We start from the raw sequence: 19119 nt of genomic DNA, 5'->3' as shown, positions 1-19119 counted from the left end.
CTAGCTGGGCCCTGCTTCACCTTTGACCTTTAGTGCCTCCCAGCACCTTGGCCTTGGAGACCCCTCTGCTTTACCCCAGGGGAAGCTGACTTGAGGTTCTTAAAGCAGCTGGGTCCGTGGCCAACATGATAGTCTCTATCAGTTCATTGTCCTTGATGCTCGGGCCTGGAGGCCTCTCACTGCATCATGTATAGGGATATACAGCAGGAGCCCAGCACTGCCCTGGTCTTAGTAGGTGCTCAGTAAATGTGGAGAGGTGAGGAGGAGTCCTGACCCGTTCCAGGACTGACGCAGGGACCCTGGAAACCCTGTGTTCCTCTGCCATGGGGAGAACGGTGGGTGTCAGCCACTGTCAGCAGCCTAGCTCGGGGGAGAGGGCGACCTCTGCTCTCAGAGAGCCTCCTGCCAGGCGCCCTCAGGGAAGCTCATTCCAAACTCTTCCAGGGCATTCTCTCTGATGCTGACTCCTTCCGGGAGGGAATAGGCTGCCTGGCGCCCAGCCACTCACACCTACTTTTGTGGCTGCCGCGGGGTGCACTCGGCCCCCACCTACAGACTCAAACCAGCCCCGGCCCTCTAAGAGGGGGCGCTTTTACAGGGAGCTCGGCCTTGCTTCCGCCTCCTACGGATCTGGCTCCCACTTCCTATTCTGGTTCCCAGAACTCAACTTTTTATTGCTCCTGTGGTTACACCCCCACGCTGTCTCACCATTTCATGAATGGTGCCCCCGGCCAGCCCCCGCTTTGTTTCTCTGTTTCTGCTGTGTTTCTTCAGACCTCGGGAAGTCTGCCCCTAAGCCCTAGCCCGACAGGGTCTGCTTCTCCCTGAAGCCGATTATCTGTGAGCTGCCTCCCTCTCTGCCTGCTGGCTTCTCCTCTGCTCGGCTCAGTGCCCAGCCCACCCGGGGCCCACCGCAGCTGGCCTGCCCAGGTGGGCAGACTGTGTCCTAAACCTGGCTGTTCTCACACACTTACCTCAGCCATGCCCTGCCTGCCCCGGGAGCTGGACTTCCTCCCATTTCCTGTGGCCACCCACTCACCCCTGCGTGTGGCTCGGCCCGGGAACCCACCCTGCTGCCGCGGAACTCCGCTGGGACACTAGGCAGCCGTGTGGGTGGGGACAGACACCTCCCAACAGAGTGGGGGCGGTGCGGCGCCTCCGGCAGTTTAATCATCTGTTCCTTGGGTGCCTTGGAAGAGATCATCCTTGTCACCCCTACTTTAATAACTGGAAAAGTCACAGTGAATCCATTTACAGATGGTATCTTCCCCAGGACCCAGAGGACATCTTCTTGAGCCAGGATCTATTTCAACAAGAAAGGATTTGAAGTCTATAATTTTCCCAAACTTAAAAAAAAAAAAAAATCAGCTTTGCTGCAGATCTGGGGGTTGGTCCCTTAGCTATACCCGTGGCTGAGAATTCTTGAGCCGGTATTGAATCACCCAATTACTGCAAATTCGTTTCTAAAAAGAAAGCCCTCCACAGCCGCCCATGGAAACATTCCAAGATCTGCAGCCAATATCTAGAGCATTGGCAGAAGCGGGGTTTGGGCAGGAGCAGGAGTTCTTCACCTCCCTTTCAACCTCGGCAGAAGTTGTGCGGATGACTGGGCAATGAAGCTAGCGGAGAAGCCGCCTGGGGAGACCGGCGTGCGCACGAGGGTTTGTATGCGTGCACGTGTGCATGTCCGCGAGCTCCAGCCCCCGTGGGACGTGCAGGGCAGGCTGTGTATTTGCAAGGCTGGGTCGTACCCAGCCCATCGGAGAGGCGTGGGGATGTGTGGGGCAGAGCACCCAAGACACGCCCCTGAGACACGATCCTGATCCCAGGCTGCTCAGCCGTGGGAGTGGGCTGGAAGCTATGGGTGGAGGGTTTTGGTCTGTGCTGGGGAAGGAGGAGAAGGAGGAGGGTGTGTGTCTCCATTCCTCCTCAGTCTTCCTATCTCTGGAGCGATCGGCTCCTAAACAAAGCTCTCATCAGTGGCGTGGCCGCAACCCTGGGCCACTACTTAATCTTAAAACAAAAAACCAAAAAACAAACCGCCACGCTTTCCAACCATTTGTACAACTATGTTTGCTTTAGGCAGATGGTGTGAGGGAATAGTCATAGGCAACGAAATGGAACAAAAAACCAAGGGATTCTGGTGCCAGGCACACCTGTTGGAATTTTTGCTCTGTTCTCTTCCTGGCTGTGTGACGTCAGGCACAGGCACGACACTTTCAGGCTCGGGGGTGGGGAGAGGGGCGCTATCTGCTTCATTCTTTATTGTGGGGGTTAAATAAGTCCATGAAACTCACCCCAGCAACCCCCCCTCCCCCAGCCCACCAAGCAGCCTGCAACAAATGCATTTTTCCCCTAAATTAAGGCCAGTACTTGAAGGATTAAAGAGCGCCAGGGTCCAAGGTTGTAGTTAACCTTTGTACCCCAATGCAAACCAGAATCTGGGACCGAAAATGGCAAAGGTTTAGAACTCAGCAGACTCTCTGGGCAGTGCACCTTCCAGATCTTTCTAGGACGCTTCAGTAGGAGTTTGGTTGGCCACCCTCCCTGGGACAGTCTGATGCTTGGCTGTCACCCATCGCCTTGTGGGGTGGCTGGCATCCGTGTGACCCTGCTGGTTAGCCGGTCAGGCTACTTCCCTCTGTTGAGGCTTGTCCTGGGTGTGGCTGGCTCGGGCTTCCCGTTGCAGCCCTTGGCCCAACACGAAGAGCTCTGGGGGAGACGCGCCCCTGCCACCACCCCTCAGTTCTGGGGCACAGGGGCTGTTCCATGGCTCTGTGTCCTTCTTGGGGCTCTCCTCACTGCTGCTGCAGAGAGAAAGGACAGCTGCTGATCAGACGCTCCTCAGTTGTTCCTTCTGGCTCCCCCTCCCGCCCCCTCCACCTCCACCCTGCCTCTCTCAGTCCCTCAGTCCCTCGCTATCTGTCTCAGCCACAGGCCCATGGACTCCCAGTGCCCCGCCTCCGCCCTCCCTCACCAGGTCTGCCTGGCTGGTGCCGTCCTGGTGTGTGCCCGCGTGCCGTGGTTGGCACCGTGGGAACCGAGCCCAGGGGTCTGTGCGGACAGCAGGAGTCCTGTTCTTCCCCTCACGCCCAGGATCCCGCTGCTCTGAACAAAGCAGCTCCCTCAGGAACTCTGGGAGCTGGGCCTTTATTTTATTTTTGTTTTTTTAAAGCACTTCTTATTTAATAAAGGGCAAGGCTTAGCTAGTCGAATTAAAAATAATACCAACAATAACAGCAAAAAAAAAAAAAACCCAAACAAAACAAAACCCCACCGCACCCTGCTTTGCTCAGCTGCCTCCCTTTTCCTGAACGGAGTTAAAGGGAAAGTGCCTGGCCCAAGCCTGGCATCTGGCTAGGACAGAGCCTCCCAGCTGCTGAGTGACACCGCGAGAGGAGGGGCTTTGAGGGGAGAGGGACCCCGAGTGTGCACTGTGGGTGCAGCATGGAGAAGGACCACAAGTGCGGAGCCAGCTGAGGCCAGAAGGGGGACCAGCTCCGAGGGCCACAGGGGCCCTGTGCTGGCTGGCTGGCCTCACTGCTCCTGCCTGGAAGTGGGAGTCCGGCTGTCCGGGTTCAAGTTCTGCACTTACTAGCTGCGTATCCTGGAGCAAGTTCATTGCTCTCTTTGTAGAACAGAGATGATAAAAGTGCGCATCTCACAGGTCGCTTGGAATGAGCACATGGTAAGTGCTCAGTAAACAGCCTGCAGTCACTCTGCTTGCTAGCATGAACAGGAAGTCAGCCCTGGACAGGAAATGAGGGACCACCCTGTCACATAACGGGTAGGCACCTGAGGGTCAGAGCCTCGCTGTCAGTCATCTCAGGTCCAGGATTGGACCCGGCTCCCCACGTGCGGAGACCAGAAGGTCCTTCTCTCCGATAGTGACAGCGGTTTCTCCGCCATCCCCGGAGTTTTATCACGCAGTGCGCCTGGTTCTGTGGTTAGGCTTCCCCGAGCTGTCCAACCAGCGGAGGGCAAGTCTGAGTTGGGATCCCACTAGGATGGGGGTGGCCGGAATGTGGGGTGAGGTGGGGTGGGAACTGAAATGGGCATACCCGGGATTTTTCCGCCCTGAGCGTCTCCCTGTGTTCCTCAGAGCCAGCCTCAGCCGCGCCGCGGACCCATTTCTGGTCCCTGCCTGATTCTGAGGGTGATTCTGCGCTCAGGACCAGCCTGATGCACCTCATGGAGGACCCTTTGCCGCTCCACGACTGGAGGTGCTGGCAGGAGAACGGGACGGGCAGGGCCAGTGTCTTCGGTCAGTGGAGGTGACAAAGGATTTTGTCCTAGAACTGTGTCTTCTCCCACCCCAGCCAGGTTGAGGCTCAGGCTTGGAGGTAGATTTTCCTGCTTGCCACGCGGCGACTGGGATCCGCCTGATCCCAGAAAGGCTGGGGAGGCAGGATGTGTAGCCACTGCCCGGCTGGTGGGTTGGGAGCCTGATCCAAGAAACAGGGTTGGGGGATTGCGCTGCTAAGAGCCTCTGCCTGGGTGGTCCAGTCCAAGCAAAGGCTAAAAGCACTGTATTGAGGGGAGAAAGTCTGGACCCTTCTTGAATGCTCACAGTGCCCCAGTGTGCTAAGACCCAGAGATGGCACCTCCGTCAGGGGATTCAAAGCATAAGTAACAGCTACAGCTTAGTGACTGAGCTTCCTCGGTGAGACTCCAAGGACCGTTGCCAATCCCCTGGACCCCAAGATCGGGAGGATATAAACATCATCATTTTTTCTATAAAAGGGCTTTGTGCCTGGCACGGGATGACGAGAAGTAGGTCAATGCCAGGGGTAGGCCAGGTCATCCCGCCTCTGATGCAAGATACCATGGGGCGGTTGCATTCCTACAAGTCCCTGCTTGGGGAAACAGCCTGTTCTGAGTCTTTCTGGCTCTCTCCCACTGGCCTGTTGGCTAGTTACACGATCTCAGGCAAATCATGCCTACCTCCTCGGTCTGGTTTCTGATATGCAGGAGGGCAGGTTAAAAAAAAAAAAAATGCATCTATAGAGTGAGAAACACTCCCTGCTGGCATGCTTCTGCTCGCAGATGTCCACTGTACAGGGGCAGAGGGGTCGAGGGATGGGGGGTGGTGAGCATTTTCCCTTCACATTCAACAGGTTCAGCTCCGAGTGGCTTGGAGGTGGGGTCTTACCAGGAGGCAGGGGAAGGAGTATGAGCCATTATTGTGACCTTTCAGGCAACCTTGGGAAGTCTCCTGTTTACGAATCCTTTCTTTCAAGCTATAAGCACTTCTCGCTGCCCCCGCCCCCATCCCATCTACCCCATCTCCCTAAGTATTGAGATTCAGGACATAAAACAACCTTTTAGGCTGCCCTGTTCTGTGGAGATGCCTGAGAGAAGGGCATTATTTTCTTCTTGAACAATTTTATGTTACTTTATTATTGCTACTGCTGTTTTAAAATGTTAGTGTTTTTAATTAATGCCATTTTATTGTCCCTGTTCTCCCGAGCTCTTCTCCTGAAGGGCGCAGTTTTAGAAATGTAATAAGAGAGTAAGTGGCCAGTGCGAGGAGTAATGCATTAACATTTATAGAGGTTCTTAGATGAAAAGCACTGTGCTGTAGGAAGTTCATTTTAGATTTAAGAAAAGAGCAGCAGCATTACATTAAGATTCTTGCAAAAAATAATCAATATTTCATTTCTTTCAAGTGGCTGGGGAAGTTTATATAACTATAATAATGCACAACTTTCCCTAGATAATAACTTTATTCAAAATCGGCTGCAGAGCACTTTGTAAAAAATTACCATGTATGCCTCAACGGACTGTGGAGTCAGTCCCGTAACCCGTGTCACTCTGGCCGAGATAAACTGCAGATTGTCGCAGCAGGGGGCCTTTCAAAGATAGCAAGGACCAGGACGGTTGAACTTTGTCCAATCTGATATCGAGACACATTGATAAGAGATTTCTCCAACAGGTCTCAGAGTTTTCTCCCTAGGCTGCATTCTGGAAGAGATGCCATTTCCCCATGTGTTCTACCCACTTGGGCACATGTATCTTTCTTTCCATGTTCAGGCACTGGCTCTACCATGATTCATGATCGGCTACTATCCCATGCCCAGGCCTGCCTGCATGGCTGGGCCAATGACATGCAAGTCAGCTGCCCTCCCAAGCGACACACACTGGGAACTCAGTCTGCCAAGGGTAGGGATGGCCATCCTTCCGCCGATTCTGGTACTCAATGCCCACGAAAGGGTCTTTTTCTTGCCCTCCACACCTCCACACGGGGAGATGGAGGTGAGGCTAGAGTGGAAGGAAAGTAGAGGCAAGTCTTTGGGGTTGTGGGAAAGCTAAACCTTTATATTCCATACCTCTAGGACATCTCAAGGCATGTCCCCTGGGTGTCCCCGAGACACTTTGGAGGGGCATCTATGAGGTCAAAACTATTTTCAAAATACTACCAAGATATCATTTGCCTTTTCCACTCATTCTTTCATAAATGCAGGACTTTTCCTGTCTACGTCCTGTGTGATATCACTCCAGATGGACTGCAGAAGCGGTTCTGAGGTTCTGAGCAGGCCGCCCTCTTTCCTGGAAGCCAGACATGAAAGGGATTTGCAAAAATATAAGACAAGGACCCTCTTTTCACTAAATGTATTGGTCGTGGAAAATATACCTACTTTTTAATGGTGAAGGATAGTGGGGGTCATTGAGAAAATGAATTCGTAGATATTTTAGGTAATTTATAATACAGTAAAAAGGGAGAGATACAACCCACCTACTCAAAGGTTCTTTTGGGTTCTCCGTAATTCTTAAGAGTTTTAAAGGGGTTGTGGGGACTGCAAGGCTGAGAACCTCAGTAAACCAGAGACAACAGAAATCTGGTCGCTGGTTCCAGACGGCTTGACTGTGGCTCAGTGCGGGGGGGGGGGGGGGGAACCTCACTTCGCCTTCTACCGCAAATGTAAAATAAAGGGGAGGGTATGCTTGGATTAAGGTGATTGTTTTAAACTCTATTTTTAACACAGCAGAGCTTCTCTCAGTTAAGATCTTTCTTGGGAGGGGGCGCCTGGGTGGCTCAGTGAGTTAAAGCTTCATCCTTTGGCTCGGGTCATGATCCCAGGGTCCTGGGATCGAGCCCCACATCGGGTTTTCTGCTCAGCAGGGAGCCTGCTTCCCTTCCTCTCTCTCTGTTAAAGCCTGCCTCTCTGCCTATTTGTGATTTCTTTCAAATAAATAAAAATAAAATAAAAAAAATCTTTCCTGGGAGCCTGAAATGAGTGACAGATGAAAGTGCGGCTGCTCAAGGATGGGTCCGATGGCGGGAGGCAGGTCATATCGCAGTTCCCTGTCCTCGGCCTCTCCCCTTGGAGCACAGTCTGGAAACTACTGACCCAGATGACCCCAAGGGGCTCTCGGCTCTGGCCCGAGGACCCTCCTTACCTGCTCCTGCAGAGCGCTGGTTGACAAGCGTCGCTGGGGGCGCCGGAGACAGGCAGCCGAAGGCGGACACTTGGCCGGCGGTCAGAAGCTGTCCTTCTGATGAAAGGCTGAGGGTTGAGGGCACACAGAGCCATGCCCCGCTGTGAGCCTGCCCTCTGCCGTGGCCCTGAGCTCTTCCAGCCCCCTGCGGGGGTCCCGCGAGGGCCGCCAGCTTCAGGGGGCAGCGATGCTGTGGCAAGTGGGCGGGCTGTCGAAGGTGGCAGGGCCGCCTCAAACAGAGAGGAGGTGGCTGGACAGAATATGGAACGTGTGTTCCCAGACGCTTTGGCCGTGGCTGCCTGACTGTCCTCGGAGTCTCTTGTTTGCTTGTGCCCCAGAGCTGGGGATACTGGTGGTGGGGAGGGGGAGGTGGCAGAGGAAGAGGAGCTCGCTTCTGTGTGCTGGGTAGCGGGGCTGGAGGTGTGCTGTGCGGGTGGGCTCACCGGGGGAGTGTTGGGAGGCCTGTGCCGGGGTGGGGGGGATGCTCCTTCCTTCATCGTTGCGGGGCTGAGCACCGTGGGGCTTATCGGAGGGCTGACCGGTGGGCTGGGGGAGCCATGCACGGGGGGAGCACTTGGCTGGGCAGGTCTGTGAGAGGAGGGATGCCTCCTGTCCGCTCGGGGTGTCCAGTATCCCCTCGTGGAAGAGGCCTTCCTGACCAGCAGGGGGCTTCTCTCCTGACTCTGCCTGGGGGCTTCAGGAGAATGCGACCCTCGTGTTGGCCTGGCCAGGCTGGGTTCCAAGGTCCTGTTCTGCCCAGATGTGTGGCTGGAGTGGTGCCAGGGGATGGCCTTCTGGGGATGCTTGGACAGGCTGGTGACCCTGTCTGTGGGAGCCTGACTTGGAGCCCCTCTGCCCTCCACCTCTTGGTATCTGCTGGTTACTGACGGGCGGCTCAGGTCCATGGTGAGTTTTCTGGTACCGCAGCCGCTCTTGCTGCCCCCTAGTCCTGTGCTGTGGGGCCTGGTGGGGGCAGTCGCGCTCTTGCTGGGTAGTAGGTCAGTGGGGCTCATGGAGGCTCTTAGCTTCGGGGAAGCCCACGTTCTCCGGGCAGGGTCGGCCCCTCCCAGCCCTGGCACATGGGTCCCCTTGGGAGAGCTCTCTGCTGGCGTGCTGCTCTCCGGGGGCTCCAGAGAGGTGAACGACTTGTCCATCAGGATTTCCGGAGGCGGTGGAGGGAGATGCTCTGGGTCATCTTCTGGTTCACTGTTGACACTGAGGTCCTCCTTCTTGGGCGCTCCTGATGTCAGCAGACGGGGGAAGATAGGCGATAAAGGCCTCCAGCCTGGGCCCTCCTGGAGAGATTCTCTACTTGCTGCTGGAGAAATTCGGGGCTTGGGATACAAAGGGGCAAGCCCCCTGTAAATGGGAAATCTGGGAGGCATGATGGGGATCCCCCACTTCCTGAGGCAGGGGCTTGGCCCAGCGTCCTTAGAGTCCTCTAGGGTCCTCAGACTCTTGGTGGGACTGAAGGTTTCAATGAGTTTCTTGACGGATGTTCTGCTGGGACGGCCCCTGACATTCCAGTCCTCGGCCCCTGGAGCCTCACTGGTCTTCTCACCCGACGGGATGGTGATTGGCAGCCCCTCCCCCTCCCCTGGCCGGGGCTCTTCACCCTCGGGACGGGGACCACATTTCTGCAAGATACTCTTGTCCTGACTTGGCAAAATGACGAAGTTCTTGGTGAGGGAGGCCTTCAGCTTGCTGATGGTGTTGTTCTGGGAGCCCCTGCAGGTGTCAGGCCTCAGAGCCGCAGCTTGGGGCTGCCGCACCCGCTCCGGGCTCCGTCCCTGCTGCCGTGCACGCAGGGCGTAAAATGCCTCCAGCCTCCGGCTCAGGTCTCTCTGGACCCTCCGCAGCTCCTGGAAGGTGGGGTCCTCCATGTGGCTCTGCAGACACCCCTCTGACTGGGACCTCCTCTGCCTCACAGCGGCCCTGCTGCTGCCGCTGGCTGTGTTGGGTCTTGGGGAGACCGCTGTCCTCCGCTCCTCCTCATCGGCCCAGTCCTGGGTCCCAGAAGGCACAGGGACAAACTTGATCCTTTCACTGATTGCCTCCTTCATCTTCAGAATCATTTCCTGAGCTTCGGGGCTATCGAGCCTCCTGGGGTGTGGCTGAAATGGGCTCTCTGGGCCACCAGGTGAAGAGCGTGGCCTTGGAGGGGAAGACTTTTCCTGCCATGGACAGGGACTCATACCGCTCAGCTGGTCTTCCTCCCCCTCTGGGCTACTGTCCTCCCCTTCACTGAAGGAAGGAGTGTCTATTAACCTGGAACTTTTAGAAAGATCTGCTTCCATGGAGACCCCGATCCCAGGGGACTCACACAGGGTACTTTCGCCCATCCCCAGAGGCCTGGCGGTCATCGTTTTTGGGCCTGGGCTTGAGGGGCGTGGGCTACCTGCTCCCCACTGTGCCGCGGGCTGCACCTTTGCAGTTGGAGGCCTGGAGAGGGGGCAGTCCTGGGGTCTGTCTGCACCCATCCGGGAAGGACTTTGCTGCCAGGTCTTTCCCGACAGCCTGGCTTCCCCCGTGGCTGAATGCACTGGCTTGCATTCTGCGGGCTCTGACCCCGAGTCCCAGCTGGCTTGCTTGCCCAGCCTGTCCCCCAGCTGCACAGACTCATTGTCCCCACCGATGCCGCTGTCCTCAGAGCACAAGGGTCCACCTTGCATCCCAGGGTCCCCGTGGCCACTTGCCAAGCTCTCCAGCTGCCCCAGAGCCCTTAGGAGGCATTCATCTGCAGCCCTCTTTGTGCTCAGCTTCTTTCCCAAGAGGCTCGCAGTGGCATGGTGGTAACTGCTGGAGCCCTCCAGGTAGCTGCTGGTGATGGAGGCCACCGTGCCACTGAGCCCCAGCAGCTTGCTGACTGTGTACTGCAGAAGCTGCTGCAGGAGGTCTGGCCGCTCCTGGGACTCTCCTTTTCTCAACGGCCAAGCCAGATCCTCCCGGACTTCCTGGAGGAGCATTTCTCCATCCTTGGAGATCTCGCCCAAGAGCTGGTTGACCTCATCAAAGCACAGCAGCAGGAAGGTGACCATAGGCTGCAACAGCTCTTGGGTCTGGGTGGCCTGATGGATGAGGCACAGGATTGCTTCGTACTTGGAGAGGCAGGAGTGGAGGTAGGTGTAGGCGTGCTGGTGGGCCTTCACCAGGGGCTCAGGGAAATCCACCTTGCTTTCAGGCTCATGAGCAGGAAGGATGGTTTGGCAGCAATGGTCCTGTTGGTCACATGTGTGGCATCTCAGCTTCCTTTGCTGGGTGTTCCTTTCTTCACTCTCTTCCCTGGAAAAGCCTGCCCCTTGTGACCTGTGGGAGCTCTGCGTCTTGGATGGAAGGTCCTTAGCCCTGTGGCTTTGTGACTTGTCCAGCTGGGGCGGCGAGGTTTCACTTTCTAGGGGCATTCCCTCCATAGCTTTCCCTTGGCCTGCAGTGAGATCTCTTGTGCGCCGATAGAGACCTTCCGCTGGGCTTTGGGTCCACCCGACCCTTGGCTGTTCCTCTGCCAGCCTCTGTCCCTGGGATGGGTCTCCCCCAGAATCATAGCAGGTGCAGCTTGGAACCAGCAAAGGGATAGAGCATCTTTCACTGCCCCTCTGACATCCTGGAAGAATTGCTTTGGGCTTTTTAAAAAACTGGATGCCACTCTTAGCAACGCTATTAACAATGTCACTGTGAGAAGGTGTGCACCCCATGATTTCAGCCTGTAAGACCTCTCCTACCCACAGTCTTCACAGTTTTCAGAGAACTGTCCTTGAAATACGAGTGAAAGGCAGCCTTACGAGTCGGTCCAGGCAATTTCCAGGCCAGAATGCTCTGAGGTCCATGGCACCGGGTCCTTGGAGCCCCCTTTCCTTCCTTCCTTGGCCCCACTGCGAAGAGGCCGCGGTGCCTGTGGTCTTGTTGCTCTGTGTCTTGAACCCTCCGCAGTGAGTAAGCAGCGGGGCAGTTCTCCAGGACCTCAGTCTTGTGGATTATGCGCCTGCGTTCTGCTCCGGTCCCGACAGATGTGGATGGCAAGTGGAACTTTAAGCCTATTAGGTTAATCATGGCCTAGCCAGTCAGCACTCGCAGTGTGTTCTAATATAGAACTTCTCAGCATTTACTATCTTGGGAAGCGGATTATTTTTGCACGTGCTTATGCTTTTAATTCTGTTCAGACGCCTGCCATATGAAACCTAGAGAAATGAGCCCTAATTGCAGAAAGCTCTGGAAGAGACGTTATTTGTGGAAGAGAAGGGAGGGCTCACCGGCTACAGATCCAGGCGGAGAAGTGACCTTCACAGTTTAATAAGGGCAACCCAGCCAAGTGTGCTCCAACCTGCTATTATCAAGGAGACCCCAAAACACAATCGACAGTAATTGGAGCAATACATTGTTGTTTGTGTGGCTTATACAAACACAACGGCTCTAGCGTTAGAGAACTTCTCTAAATAAGACAGGGAATAGAGAAGGCAATGTGGCTTCTCTTTACACTAGAAAGTGAGTTTAATAGCCGCGGAGCCGTCTTCCCTGGTTTGGAGGGGAAAGCAGAGAAAACTCACTATCATGTAAAGTTCAAGGCTGGTCCCTATGGAGCAGAGGGGCTCAGGGAGGCAATGCTCTCAAAGAAAGAGGCTTTTAGGGGTGCCTGGATGGCTCAGTGGGTTAAAGCCTCTGCCTTCAGCTCAGGTCATGATCCTGGGGACCTGGGATCAAGCCCTCATAGGGCTCTCTGCTCAGCAGGGAGCCTGCTCCCCCCCCCCACCCTCTGCCTGCCTCTCTGCCTATTTGTGATCTCTATCAAATAAATAAATAAAATCTTAAAAAAAAACCAAAAACACAAGCAAAACGAACAAAAATCAACAACAAAAAAAAAAAGAAAGAGGATTTTAATTAAATCTTTCTCATAGGAGAATAAGCCAACCCTAGGCAGCAGGGAGCCATTGGTCATTAGGAGTAGAACATTAAGGAAAAATGTATTTTCCTTTTTGACCACAGCTTTTACACAATCTGAGCGTGGAGTCCTTGTCCATAGTGAAGGGTAGAGTCTGCTCATTTTAATATTTCTTTTAATTTTGTAAAAACTGTCAGAAGTCTAGAGCGAGGAGTAGAGAGACTTGGGTTCAAATCCTGCTCCTTCTCTTTTGAGTTGGGAGAAGAAAGTCATTTAAACTCCCTGAGGTCAAGACCATCTTTGGAATGGGTATAATGGTACGTACTTTATGGAGCTGTTGTAGGAATTAAGTTAACTCATGCTTGGTGAGTGCCTGGCCAGTGGTAAATTAAAAAAGAAAGAGGAACGAAAGAAGGGAGGGAGAGAGGGAGAGAGAGAAAAGGAAGAAAATAAATTCTTTATTCCTTTCCTCCTGGCATCTAAGCCACTTATAATAATAAAAGTCATGAGAAAATTCATGAATTAGTCCAGGACCAAGCCCCAATCCTTTCCTGAATTACCTGGAAATAATGCAGCTCTGGATCTGGGTTTTGGCCCTTCCGTGGGTGTAGAATGGCTCGTTGCTCAGCACACTGTGGCCTCAGTATTTCCTCCTCATGTCATTCCTCTGCCCTTAAATACACAATTCCCATCATCTGCATACTAAGGGTTTTTTTTTTTTTTTAACTGAACCATTTCTCATTTTTGTTGGTTGCCAATTTCTAATTTTCCTAATAGGAAAAAAAAAAAAAAAAGATCGCATTGAGTATCTTCTGAAGTTACTTGAGATTGGACTTGATATTCTGGCTGTTTTCATTCTCTCTTACAGAACCCTATACAAATGATGAAAATAATCCCGTGAGCGTCAGGCTGGTTTCAGAACCAGAAAGGACATAGAGACACCTCCTATGCCGGGAGCAAGCTGGGGACAGGCTGCTGGGGCTGTGTGCGGAGCCTGAGCCTATCACAGCCCTATGCCCCAGAGTGCATAATTATGAAAGTTATCCAATCTGTTTGTTTGAGGCTGAACTCATGGGAAACACGCAGCTTACTCAGTGCCTGGGGGCTGTGTTAGGCATCAAGAAGTTGTTTCATTTGTCATGGAGCTAGGCAGGCTCAGTAAACAAGCATGCCATGTGGGAAAATTCTTCCATTTAGCCGAATGGGAAAGCTCATCTGAAGGGTTCTTTATGTAAATTCTTCTCTCGGGATTTAGGGCCCTGGTCAAATCATCTTTATGAAAACCTTTGGTCTAAGTGGCTAAAATGATGTCCAAACCAACGATCAAAATAAAAATATTTGCCCAGAGGGTCAGCTGTCAGAAGCTCTGTGCCTTGGGGAATGGTTTTCTTGACTACTCCAAATAATTTAAGAAGCTCTTTATTCATTGCCACTCACTTTTCATCAAGACTAACTTTTGTTTTTCTTTCTTTTCAAACTGAGTTTGCCTCAAATGGGAAAAAAAAATTTCTTTGAGTGGAAATGTAAGATGATCCAACTACTCTAGAAGCTTGTTTGATAGTTAAGTGTACACCCACCCTATGACCCATCAGTTCCACTCCTAAGATTTAAGCCAAGAGTATTGAATTCCTAGGTCCTCAAAAGAACAAGAATATTGACAGCATTGAATGACTAGGTCTTCAAAGGGACAAGAATATTCCTACTAGCTTTATTCATAATGCCCTCAAATTGGAGATAAGCCAAATGTCTGTCAGTAGGGAAATAAATAAATTTGGCATAATTGTACAATGGAATACTTCCCAGGAATAAGACTAGCAACCTACTGAAATATGTAACAATATAAAATTAAAAACTATTATGCTGAGTGAAAGAAGCTGGGCATGCAGGAGTACATACGGAATAATTCCATTTGTATAAAGTTCAACAACATGCAAAACAATCTAGTTATAGAACTCAGAAACGTGGCTATGGGGGGGAAGAGTTATTAACTAGATATGGGCATGGGGAATTTCTTTTTTTTTTTTTTTTTTTTTTTTTTTTTTTTTTTTTTTTTTTTTTCAAGATTTTATTTATTTATTTGAGACAGAGACAGTGAGAGAGAACATGAGCGAGGAGAAGGTCAGAGAGAGAAGCAGACTCCCTGTGGAGCTGGGAGCCCGATGCGGGACTCGATCCCGGGACTCCGGGATCATGACCTGAGCCAAAGGCAGTCGTCCAACCAACTGAGCCACCCAGGCATCCCATGGGGAATTTCTTAGAGTAGTGGAAATGTTCTCTATCTTGACCTGGGTAGTGTTTACATATATGTACAAATTCCTTGAGTTGTACACTTAAGTTGTGTACTTTATGTATGTTAACATATATACACAACTAAAATGCAACTGTATGCTTTAATTTGTGCCTAGAAGAGTCCCAGTATAATGCTCTTGGTTTGTGGAAAAGGGCCCCTATATTAGTTGCCTATTGTTGCATAACAAATTACCTCAAAATTTAGCAGCTTAAAACAGCAAACATTGTTTCATTATGAAACAGGTTTCTGTGGGTTGGGAATTCAGGAGCAACTCACAGGGTGGTTCTGGCTAAGGGTCTTTCATGAGGTTGCAGTCAAGACATTAACCAGGGTTGCAGTCATCTGAGGACTTGACTGTGGCTGGTTGACTCGCTGCCAAGGTAGTAGATCATTCACATGACTGTTGACAGAAAGTCTCAATTCTTTGCTTGATGTCTACAGGAATCATCAGTCCCTCATCAGGTGGACCTCTCCACAGGCCTGCTTAAATGTTCTTACAACATGGCAGCTGATTTTCCCTAGAGTGAGCTGTCCGAGAGAGCAAGAAGGAGGCCACTCTATCCTCATCTCAGAAAGCATACACCTTCACTTTCTCCACATTTTAATTTTTGGAAGATAGTCTCTAAGACAGTTCAAACTCAAGGAGACAAAAATTAGTCCCCACATTCCAAAGAAAAGTCACCAGAAATTTAAAAATCTGGACATAGCATTCATAGGTCAAACTGTGACATTGACAAGATAACTATGTAAGGTAAACATTAACTTACTAAGGGTTATCCTTGCCCTTCAGCATGTTAAATAAATTCTACCCCATTTTTGAAATCATGTGCCTTTCAAACAATTGATCAGTATAAGAGGGTTCTATTCTGGCATCAATTTTGAGCCAAACTGTAGTTCATTTAAGCAATCCGATAAGATGTCTTATTTCTCAAGTTCTGTCAGCGTCACAAGTGAGCATTCCTGAACCTTAAAAGCTAAGAAACATTTCCTATTATCCAAGGCCTTGGGTGTATCTGGTCCTTCAGATCTGAAGAGATGATCTCTGCACACAATTCCCTGGTCTAGATGTCGGATAAATAGGCAATACACAACTGTTGTGGTGAGCTGACAGGAAAAAGGAGCTAATGTTTGTGTTCCAGGTGTGGTGTTGGGAACTTTACATGTATCATTTCACTGGCTCACCTCTCCTGCTTTGCTGAGGAGAATCACTACCCGTCATTAAAAAATTAATCTGGTTATTGTTATATATGTTGGTGTAATCCATCCAGAGTTGCAATTTTTTAAAAGGGAGAGAGAGACCAACATGGGCCTTAATCTCATGACCGTGAGATCACAACCTGAGCCAGAAACAAGAGTCAGATGTTTAATGGACTGTGCCACCCAGGTGCCCCCATGTGATAAGCAATTCTATCAGAAATCACAATGTGACCTTCAAGTGTCTGCCGTAAGTGGCTTCTCTTTTGGTGATCACGTTAGAAACCCTATTTTTACCCCACCTTCATATGTGTGGCTTATGGTCTTAATCAGACACACAGTCATTTTATGGTATCTCTGGAGGGGGATTACTTAACTCTGAGATGTCTCTGAGGATCCACCAAAATAAATTTCATCTATACTCTGTAGACTAAATTTGGAATCGAAGTATCCTAAATGTACCCTCCATTTATATGTTTAATGGACATGGACAGAGAGAGAGAGAGCGTGCATGCACAAGCAAGGGGGAGGGGCAGAGGGAGAGGAAGAAGCAGACTCCCTGCTGGGCAGGGACCAATCCCCCACCCTCGCCACAACAGGGATCATGACCTGAGCAGAAGGCAGATGCTTAACGATTGAGCCACCCAGGTGCCCCATGTCAACAGTTTCAATCATGACCTCCAAGGCAGAAGGGGGAGAGTGTGGGGAAGGCATACCAGATACTCAACCGTCCTTGCTCAGAGTTGATACCCATCATTGTTGCTCACATTTTAATGCCTAGGTCTTGTTCCATGTCCTCATTTAGATGCAGAGGGGCTGGGAAATGTCATCAGTCCCTGGCAGGACAACCACTTTTCAGCAACATCTCTATACCATGGAAGGGGAGCCCCAAGTTTTGGTGGCCAAGTAGTGTCCTTTGCCACACCCATGTTTCCAGATGAGGACACAGAATCTGAAAAGGGTCAGATAATTTGCTCAGGTCCTATAACTAACATATAGCTGATGTGGGATTTGGATCCAGGTCTCTCTGATTTCAATGCTGGTGTTATTCCTATGGCATTTTTTTTTGGATAAATATCTGTGTTTCAAGCTTCACTTAGGATTGATGATTCATCTCCTGTTGGACTTTTCAGTGACACCCTCAGATTCTGGCCCCACCAGGAGGAGGCTTGCAGGAGTCTATGAGAAGTAACTTCAGATTTGCTCTGCAGGTTGCCCTTCTAAACTTTTTCTGTCTCTAATCCCTTTGGATTGATGACTTGGCTGGAAGACCATTGATTTTGATTTTGTCCCCGAATGGGGACTTTCAGATAGCCCCTAGCTCTAAATTCTAGATCCCACAGGAAATCCCATGCTCTGCCATCTCTGACCTCAGCCCAGATTCCAGGTCTCTGGCCCTCAGCTGGCTCACCTCCTGGGATGCTGGCTATCCAGAGTGGTGGTTGGGGCCAAGGAATGAAAGATGTAAAATAGCTTCATATTAACTACTGAATAGAGTGGCTAGCAGAGGAAAACGAAGCTTGGACTTCTATTCCCAGGGATATTTTAAAGTAAAAGATGTTGATTTCAGCAAAAATGTTTGCATTTCATAAACATGCTTGCATTTCAAAAACATTGTAATTTTATTTTTGCTTATTACCTTCCGCTCTCTTCTTCCACTTATATATACATCTTCTGCAAATCTGTTAATCACATTGTACACACCATTATATTATCCTTGTTCACTAAAAACACATTATAAATATTTTCCATGATACACTGCTTCAAAATAATTAAGGGAAAAATCCTGTTGTATATAATCAACAATCTCTTACTTTAATGAAAAGACGAATAGCAGAGTCTGTATGTATATATCAAAGTACAAATTATGAATTTGTTAACTTTTCTTGTCCCATGCAAATGTTTCCTAGAGCGAAGTCTTCGCAGAAATGCATATAGACGTAACCACACATTTCTCTTCTGTGGCATAGCTAGATTGGAGACAAGAGACGGTGGCCAGATGTACAGGATACATCTGAAAAGCCCATGCCCAGCAAAGATGAACATCTTGAAAGTGGTGAGATGGGGACTTGAGCCTCAGGTCTGGCTGACTCTCAGGCTCCTGTCTTTCCCACATTTAGGTCATCTCTATTTTAAATAATACTGAAATATCTTTGTGGGGAAATCTTTGACCACATTTGTGATTATTTCCTAAGGATGGTTCCTGGATGTGGAATTGCTTAGCCAAAGAATATAAACATTATAATAATTTAATTGACTTACTTTTTCTAGAGTAGTTTTAAGTTTACAGAAAAATTGAGCAGAGAGTTCCCATATAATCCCCCTCAACACAGTTTTCCTTATAATAACAACTTACATTAGTGTGGTATATTTATTATCATTATTAAACAAATCTTATTAGCTGAAGCCCACACTTTATTCAGAATTCCTTAAGTGTTTTTTTGTTTTTGTTTTTGTTTTTTTTAAAGATTTTATTTATTTATTTGACAGAGAGAGGGGAGAAAGCACAGCATGGGGAACAGCAGGCAGAGGGAGCAGAAGAGGCAGGCTTGCCAAGCAGGGAGCCTGATGTGGGGCTTAATCTTAGGAGCCTGGAATCGTGACCTGAGCTGAAGGCAGATACTTAAAGACTGAGCCACCCAGGCACCCCCAGAATTCCTTCGTTTTTACCTAATGTCATTTTTTCTTTTTCAGAATCCCATCTGGAAAACTACATTACATTTAGTCCTTATGACTTCTTAGACTCCTCTTGACTAGGACAGTCTCAAACTTCTCTTGTTTTTGATAACCTTGACAGTTTTGAGAAGTACGGGTCAAATTGTTGGCTGTCCCTCAGTGCGGATTGTCTGATGTTTTCTCATGATTAGATTGGAGTTATGGGTTTTTGAGAGGAGGATCGTAGAGGTAATGTGCCATTTTTATTATATCATATCAAGAGTACACACTATCAACATGATTTACAATGGCTGATGTTGACCTTGATCTCCAGGCTGATGTGGTATGTGTGAGACTGCTCAGCCATGAAGTTATTTCCCCATCCTCTTTCTCTACTGTACTCTTTGGAAGTGGGAGGGGAAGCCACACTTAGGGAGTGGAGAGTCATGTTCCCCCTGAATATAAATATTTTTAAGGCTTTTGGTACAAATTATGGAAGTACTCTCCAGGAAGAAAGATTATAACAGTCTACATTCCCAGCCAACGATGTGCATATGTATCTGCTTTATTACAAACCTGCCAGCATTGGATACTGTCCTTTAAAAAATCGTTGATTTTAAAGAGGAAAAATGACATCTCGTTTCTATTTGCATTCATGAGTTTATTG

At 50.0% G+C, this 19119-nt stretch overlaps 1 protein-coding gene across 2 annotated transcripts; it reads right to left on the bottom strand.

Moving 5' to 3' along the window:
• Positions 1 to 2054: 2054 nt before the first annotated feature.
• Positions 2055 to 11402, bottom strand: PCARE (photoreceptor cilium actin regulator). Of its 2 annotated transcripts, none has more exons than XM_004777469.3 (2): positions 7402 to 11402; positions 2055 to 2807 (listed from the first exon to the last, which is right to left on the bottom strand). In XM_004777469.3, the coding sequence occupies exons 1-2, from the start codon at positions 11130 to 11132 to the stop codon at positions 2627 to 2629; spliced, it is 3912 nt and encodes a 1303-aa protein (XP_004777526.2). In that variant the 5' UTR covers positions 11133 to 11402; the 3' UTR covers positions 2055 to 2626. The 2 variants fall into 2 exon arrangements, 1 of the variants encoding a protein (XP_004777526.2); XR_001177092.2 differs by lacking the exon at positions 7402 to 11402 and adding an exon at positions 2978 to 3148 and having other exon boundaries at positions 2679 to 2807.
• Between the last annotated feature and the right edge of the window lie 7717 nt (positions 11403 to 19119).

Source organism: Mustela putorius, unplaced genomic scaffold, assembly GCF_011764305.1.
Source record: "Mustela putorius furo isolate JIRA1106 unplaced genomic scaffold, ASM1176430v1.1 tig00537293_pilon_pilon_pilon, whole genome shotgun sequence".
NCBI classification, from domain to species: domain Eukaryota; kingdom Metazoa; phylum Chordata; class Mammalia; order Carnivora; family Mustelidae; genus Mustela; species Mustela putorius.
Note: the sequence above shows the minus strand (reverse complement) of the source record. Positions and strands in the feature narration are given on the sequence as shown.